General features: G+C 31.3%; 1 protein-coding gene across 1 annotated transcript; it reads left to right on the top strand.

The window, feature by feature from the left end:
• The first annotated feature begins 5980 nt into the window (after window positions 1–5980).
• On the top strand, window positions 5981–7097 carry LOC133822281 (small heat shock protein, chloroplastic-like). Its single transcript, XM_062254567.1, has 2 exons — window positions 5981–6479; window positions 6574–7097. The coding sequence occupies exons 1-2, from the start codon at window positions 6272–6274 to the stop codon at window positions 7053–7055; spliced, it is 690 nt and encodes a 229-aa protein (XP_062110551.1). The 5' UTR covers window positions 5981–6271; the 3' UTR covers window positions 7056–7097.
• The last annotated feature ends 448 nt before the right edge of the window (window positions 7098–7545 follow it).

Below are 7545 nucleotides of genomic sequence, written 5' to 3'. Positions count from 1 at the left end.
AGGATGTTATCTCGAGCAGGGAAAGAGGTACTTTTGAAGATAGTTGCTCAGTCACTCCCTAATTATGCTATGAGTGTTTTCTTACTCCCCTTGGAGACGTGCAAAGAGATGGAGCGCCTCATGACAAAATTCTGGTGGAAGTCTGATTCCGCTCAATGCAAAGGCATTAGTTGGATGGGATGGTCTCGCATGTGTCGTCATAAACATGTGGGAGGGTTGGGTTTTCGAAGTTTGAGGGACTTTAACTTGGCTCTACTTGGAAAGCAAGGATGGCGACTTATTTCTCAACCGGATTCCCTAGTTGGTCGTATTTTCAAGGCTAGATATTATCCCAAAGGTAACTTCTTGACCGCATCCTTGGGGGATAACCCAAGCTTTGTATGGCACAGCATTCAAGAGGCACAACCTCTATTTCGCGAGGGGATCAGAAGAAGTGTGGGGGCAAGGGCGTCGACCAATATATTACTAGACCCTTGGCTCCCTGATGCGGACAATCCATATGTCACGTCGATACACCCGACATTAGTGGGAAGAACCGTAAGTAGTTTGTTGATAACTGGCTCAAGATGTTGGGATGAAGATGTGATTCAGGATCTGTTTGAGGCAAGGGATCAGGAGCTTATTTTTTCACTTCAGTTAAGTACAACTGTGGACCATGATGCGTGGTCTTGGAGACATGAGCCTTCAGGTATGTACACTGTGAAAAGTGCATATCGTGCACTTCAAATTAACAAGGAAGATTGGTCTACGAATAACTCAACTGGTTTCTGGAGAAAGATTTGGAAATTGGGTATACCCCCAAAAGTTAGGAATTTTGTTTGGCGTGCTACTTCAGGCTGCTTACCCACTCGGGTCCAACTACAGAAAAGACATGTTCCAGTTGAACCACTTTGCCCGCTTTGTGAAAACCATCTCGAGACCACTTTTCATGTGTTAGTTGGATGTACTTTTGCAAGGGCTTGCTGGATTAGATCAATGGTGGATATTGGGAGCTGGTATGAGGTCGACTTTGGGGTTTGGATGAGAGCATTAGTAGATTGGGTTAGTACTCAACAGGTAGAGGAAGCCTCAATGGTGGTATGGGCGATATGGCGTGCCTGTAACGAAGCACTTTGGAACCAGAAGAACACAAATGCTGCGGCTGTTGTTTCTTCCGCTCGGACAACCTTAGATCAATATTTGTTTGCTCAGGCAAGAGAGGGTCAAGCTTTCATCTCTGTTAATATTAGCAGTGAAGACAATGAGCATTGGACTGCACCTGTGAATGATCAAGTTAAGGTTAACGTGGATGGAGCAATCTTTGAGCAGGAGGGTCGTTTTGGTATGGGGTGCTTGGCTAGAGGGCGAGACGGTAGGCTAGTGGAGGCCTTTACTAGGGGCCATGTTGGGCGTGTGAGACCTGAAATCGCAGAGATTATTGGAATCAAGGAAGCACTTAGTTGGATAAAACAACATTCTTGGCCAAGTGTGGTGTTGGAAACTGACAGTCTTCTGTGTGTTCAAGCGATCAAGAGCAGAGTTTTAATGCCTTCTGAGTTTGGTCATTTAGTCAACGACTGTAGAAGTCTTATTTTAAATTCATGTAATGTTGAGTTATGTTTTATTAAACGATCTGCAAACAAAGCTGCCCATTGCTTAGCTAGGGGGTCTTGTTTCTCTCCAGGTCGTACACTTCAGGACTATGATGTCTCTGCTGAGGTGTTTTCCATTGTAATGGATGATTTTACCCTTTAATGAAGAGTTACTTTTAATTCAAAAAAAAAAGAAACACTCTCGTCAAAAAAACAAGCCAAAGAATAAACTATTTAGTTAAATCTACCAAATATAGCATAGCCATAAACACAATGAAGAAAAATCCTAAACACCCAAAATGTTAATCCAAAATATCTAATAAACAATAAACACACAGATAAAATAATGAAAATCATATAGTGATAATCAAATCAAAACCTGAAATTCATAATAAAACACCAAAACGTTTATAAAATTAAGCAAAAACTAAAAAAGACAAACCTTTATTTTAAACATTAGCAAATCATCATCTTCCATCTCATAATCAAATTAGATTGGGGATTTCTCCATAGATTTCATCTTCTTTGCAAGTTGTGCTTGATCTTTGGGTCATTGCATTTGCTTTTTCTTTGTTGCCATTTGAGAAGTATTCAACTTAAAGTTAGGTGGTGATGGAGTTTGATCATCCATAACTGCTTGGTTGTGTGTCGAAACTGGAGAAAAAAGAGATTCACGACTCCATGTTTGGACCATTATGTTTTGATTTTGAATTTAAAAAGTTTATAAAGTTTGGGTACAGAGAAGTAGTGAGTGTGTGTTCATAAAGGAAGTTTTATTTTAGATAAATTCCATAAAAGAAGTTATTATAATGAACGGAGCAAAACGTTGAAATTGATATATTAACTTCCCATCTTTAATTTCAAGAAAAAATAACTTACCATTTTAATTTGATAACTTCTAAAATTGAAAAAGTCACAACTGTAGAATCTTTTAAAACCTTAATCTACAAATTGAAAATATATATATTAAAAATGTAATATAAAATATAATTATAAAAATTTTCCTTATTAATGTGATGAATTTTTATTTTAGTTAATAGTGTAGTTTTCCCTAAAAAATTTCATTTTAATAACGAGGTACATGTCTTCTCTTACTTTTATCACCAATCCAATCAATTATTATATATGGGATGAATTCACAGAAGTAATTTTTTTGTGTGACAGCGTATATGATAGTTATAGTAAGCATCCTGATAATTTTAGAGAAATTCCGAATAGTTTACATTACCGAAATTAATGTTCAGATTATCTGTTTTCCACGCCTATAAAAAAATCAGGCACGCATGCTACTGACCGTTTTAACTCTAATTTTGGTATCGTAAATTATTCAGAATTTTCCGAAAAATTGTGGGATACTTGTCAAAATTATAATGTACGTCATCATGCAAAAATAATTGGGCTATAATTTTTCAAGTGCCGAAAATAGAAAACGTTCCTATAGAGAAAGGAAAAGTAATGCACCCCTACCTAAGGCAATTTCTATATATATCAACTAACTCTTTATCCTTCCTCTCTCTAAAATACTATTCTTTACTTCGAGGAAAGTGAAGTAGAGGTCATTGTCGCTCACCCAACCCTCTATCACCACTTCCATCATCTTATTATTTCTTTGTCCTCTTTTTCTTCTTCTTTAATCAATATTTTTTTAAAATTTTATTCTTGATCTTTCCAAACTTGGTTTTTATCTGGTTAAGTAACAAGTTACCATCACGTTTTCTTATATATTGTATGTTTAATTTTTGGGTTTTCTACTTAGTAACTAATTGTTGTTTTGTTATTATAATTATGAATAATCGGTTACCATGTAATATGAAAATGAAAAAAAAAACTTGTAATTGTTTACTCTAACAACCTTTTTAAAAAAATTAGTAATAAATTTCCATGCAATGTGAAACTGAGAAAATTGGTAACCCATTATTACAGTGTATTTTTTAAGTTTTATTGGAGACAAGTAACTAGTTACATGGCTAGCTAGTAATAGGTTACTACCATGAAAATTAAAGAAATTGGTAACTCTTTACTATCTTGTTTTCATATTTTGACATACTAATAACTCGTTATTACTATATAATATGAGTAAGTGGTTACCAAAAAATCAAACACACTTAAAAAATCCATAAATTAAACACTAAAAACGTGATGGTAACTTATTGCTTAATTAAAAAAAACAAATATTTGAAAAAACCATGTACAAAAATTAAAATGACCCATTCAAAAATAAAAACAAAAAAATAATTTAATAAGATAGGGTAGACGTGTAATTAGTTATTTATTAAAACTTAATGATGATATTTATATTAATCTATAAAGAATATGTATATAAATTAATTATTTATACAATATATAGATAGAAAAAAAAAGTGAATGATACGGTCCGGTGTCCTAAGAAAGTTTTAGACTTAATTATTTTTGCATCACAATAACCTTATACAATTTTTTTAATCAATATAGTATAATTTCTATTCCCTAAAATTAAAAAATTGTCATAATTGAATTGCAAAAATATATGATTTAAAAAGTTTTAACCCTCTAATATTTTCATTATTGGGAAATTTGTATATAATATCTTATTTAGTATTATAATATGTACTATTTTAGTTAAAATTTTAATGTATTGGTGGTGTACAGGAGATTTTTCATAAATATGATTTTTATGTTATTACTTTGCAAAAATATGGAGATTATACTTTTCTTAATTTGTATGAGAAAATTTATTAAAGAAAAAAACAAAGTATGAAAAACATAAATGCTAACTAACTAAATATGAGAAACTTGATTAAGAGTAAAACTATGACATAAACTAACTTTTATATAATTTTTTTTTAAAAAAATGTCATATATTTGCAAACTTTATTAAAAAAAACTCATATAAAATGAAGTTTCCTCTTTTTTTTTTTTAATTGTTCTCTAATGTACACGTGTTTTTTTTATTTCAAATAGTTTGTTGCACGCGTTACTATTTTTTTATGTGCATGGAAAGTAACCTATTTGAACTCTGTTTTCAGCATTGTAAATTATTCAAAATTTCTTAAAAATTTGCAGAATGCTCTAAATAACTACAATGTATACGATAAAAAAAATTGAGTCCAAAAGCATTCAAATAACGAGAACAGGTGCAGCAGTACACCCAAAAGTGGGGGTTGCACTAAAGAAGCACCCTATAATTTGGATAACTATATATAATATTATATTATTTTTTCTCTCTATTTTCTCCCTTTTATCTACAACTTTAAACAGAAAATTTGGCCACACAGCGGGTTATTTGGATTCAAGAATGATACAATCGCGACCTACTCTTTAAAATTGTCATTTTGATATGTGAGAATCATATGTTTTTTTGCTGTCATCGAAGAAGATAACCGAAATTAAAAGTAACATTTTAGTTTCTTTTATATTTGGCTAACCAAAAAGTTTATTTATGCTATGTTTATAAAAAAGGAAATAAATCTTCAATAATTATAATAAGTCATTTTTGTATTATATTTAAAATGTAACTATGTAATTGTTTTTTAATTTAGTTAAACAAAAATTCATAATAAAAATTCAAAATGTGTACTTTTTTATTATAATTCAAAAGTAACTTGTAAGTTTCTTTTTTGTTTAATTAATAAAATAAATACTATTATTTACATATAAATTACATTAGTGATTCAAAAGTGAATCAAAACTTTTCATTAAAAAAGTTATAGTACACTAAAAGCAATTTTTGATGATAAATTATATAATAATTTGTTAAAAAGTTATATAATATTTTCATTAATGTAATTTATATGATATTTTCATTAAAGTTAAAAAGTTATATAGTACACTAAAAGCAATATAATATTTTCATTAAAAAAGTTATAGTAGACTAAAAGCAATTTTTGATGATAAATTATATAATAATTTGTTATATTTTTTTGTAATTCATTAATTTCTGTAAAAATATATTAAATAATAAAATATTATAATATAATCTAAAAAAGTTTCAACATAATTTTAAAAATAATAAAATATATATGAAATAATATAGTCTAAAAATAAATTTATTTTATAAAAAAATAATCCATTGGTAACTTATAACCATTTCAAAATTGTACTTTTAAAAATCCTTAAAAATGAGAAATTTGATATTTGGGAATTGTTTTCCATTTAAGTATATTATTTTTGAAATCTCATAATTTTTTAATGATGTGGTAAAATATTTTTGTAAATAAAATTATATAAGTCATTTTTATAATTATTTTATGTTATATGTGTATAATTGTAAACAAAATTCATTATTATCAGCATTAATGCATGACAAAAATGCGTGCTTAACTTTCCCACACATAATTTATACATGACGTATTAAGGGCGCAGATTTTATTGTGAATTCCATGTCTTGATCGATAATTTGTGGTGGTGTTTTGCTTCATTAACTTCAACTCTTTTTCAAGCACACAACGACGTCGTTTTCCTAAGAATCTAGACTGTACTACCGAGGAAGATAGTGTTTGATCCTTATCTACCGCTGTTTAAGTTTCTGGATTTCTCCAGAAGCCGTGTCAATTCCATAGTTGTTTCCAGAATCGTCGAATCATTCCTTTAAATCATGCAAACCCAGTACCCCTTCTTCTCATCAATCCAAGAAAAACCCAAATTTCTTTCTCAATTTCCCACATAAAGATCCATTTTTTCAAAACCTTTGATAAAGAAAAACAGCAACTTTGGTAAAGAAAATGTCTCAAGCTTTGTCAAACTTAAGCCTCTTTCTTCCTTTGTCATCATCAAGGAGAATCACTTACTCACCCAGGCCTCAGTCTTTTCCGGTCGTCAAGGCCAGGGCAGGGGAGCCCAGAGACAATCTTGACCACTTACAGAGAGCCACCAAGCCACACCCTCCTCAAGCCCCACCAAAGAAAAGAGTGGCCCCAGCAGCTCCAGTAGGTATAAATCTCAGAACCCATCTCAGATAATCAACAAATTCAACATATTTTCAAATTTTAAGGCTCAAAATCTGAACTTGTTTTGTTTGGCACAGGATTGTGGGATAGGTTTCCGACGGCGAGGACGGTACAGCAGATGATAGAGACGATGGATAGAATGATGGAGGACCCATTGGAGTACTCGAGCGGGTGGTCATCGCCGTTGCCGAACGAGGCGACTCCGTACAAGCGAGGGAGAACTCCATGGGAGATCAAAGAAGGTGAAACAGAGTACAAAATGAGGTTCGACATGCCTGGGATGACGAAGGAGGACGTGCAGGTTTGGGTGGAAGAAAAAATGTTGGTCGTGAAGGCTGAGAAAGAGCCCAAGAAGAAGAAGGAGAATGGGGTCATTAATGGGGAAGGAGATGAAGAGGAGTGGTCTGCTAAAAGCTATGGCAAGTATAGCTGTAGAATCGCTTTGCCTGAGAATATCCAGTTCGAGAAGATTAGAGCTGAGGTTAAAGATGGGGTGTTATATATTACTATCCCCAAAGCTACTGTTAGCTCCAAAATTTTCGATATCAATGTACAATGATCATTTTTTTGTTATGGGATGATATGAAATTGCTTTTTTTTTTTTTTGGTTTAATTATAATATATTTTTTTGTTGCAATCTTGTGAAGTTTTAAAGGATAAGCAAAAAATTTCTTTGTGATTAATTAATGGAGGTTAGTATGGTTATTTAAATTGATATTATTCTTTTTTTTTTCAGTTATTAATTCTAGTTTTCTATTCTGTTGAGTTTTTCTTTGTTCTTCTTTAATTGTCGTTTTTTATTTTTGAATGTTATATGATGATATGAATCATGATCTAATATTTATGGTCATTGTTTGGTTATGTATAGTTGTCGTTTACGGTAATTTCTAAATGAATGTCGTTTTTCATTGGTTTTCAGTTTTCTTTCTCTTTCTCTTTCTCTCTTTTCTTTTTTTTTTTTTAAAAATTGTCACTTTTTTTCAAGTTCCTTTCCAAGCAAATACTCATAAATTATTTAATTTTTTTTCACACTTTTTAAAATTACCTTA

The sequence above is a fragment of the Humulus lupulus genome, chromosome 3, assembly GCF_963169125.1.
Source record: "Humulus lupulus chromosome 3, drHumLupu1.1, whole genome shotgun sequence".
Taxonomy (NCBI): Eukaryota; Viridiplantae; Streptophyta; class Magnoliopsida; order Rosales; family Cannabaceae; genus Humulus; species Humulus lupulus.
This window is presented reverse-complemented; position numbering and strand designations above follow the sequence as displayed.

What these genes read in the sequence shown, in the direction of transcription:
- LOC133822281 (XM_062254567.1), top strand. Translation starts at nt 6,272, where the DNA reads ATGTCTCAAGCTTTGTCAAACTTAAGCCTCTTTCTTCCTTTGTCATCA. An exon ending in GGCCCCAGCAGCTCCAGTAG is followed by an intron (nt 6,480 to 6,573) that starts GTATAAATCTCA and finishes TGTTTGGCACAG; the next exon opens with GATTGTGGGATAGGTTTCCG.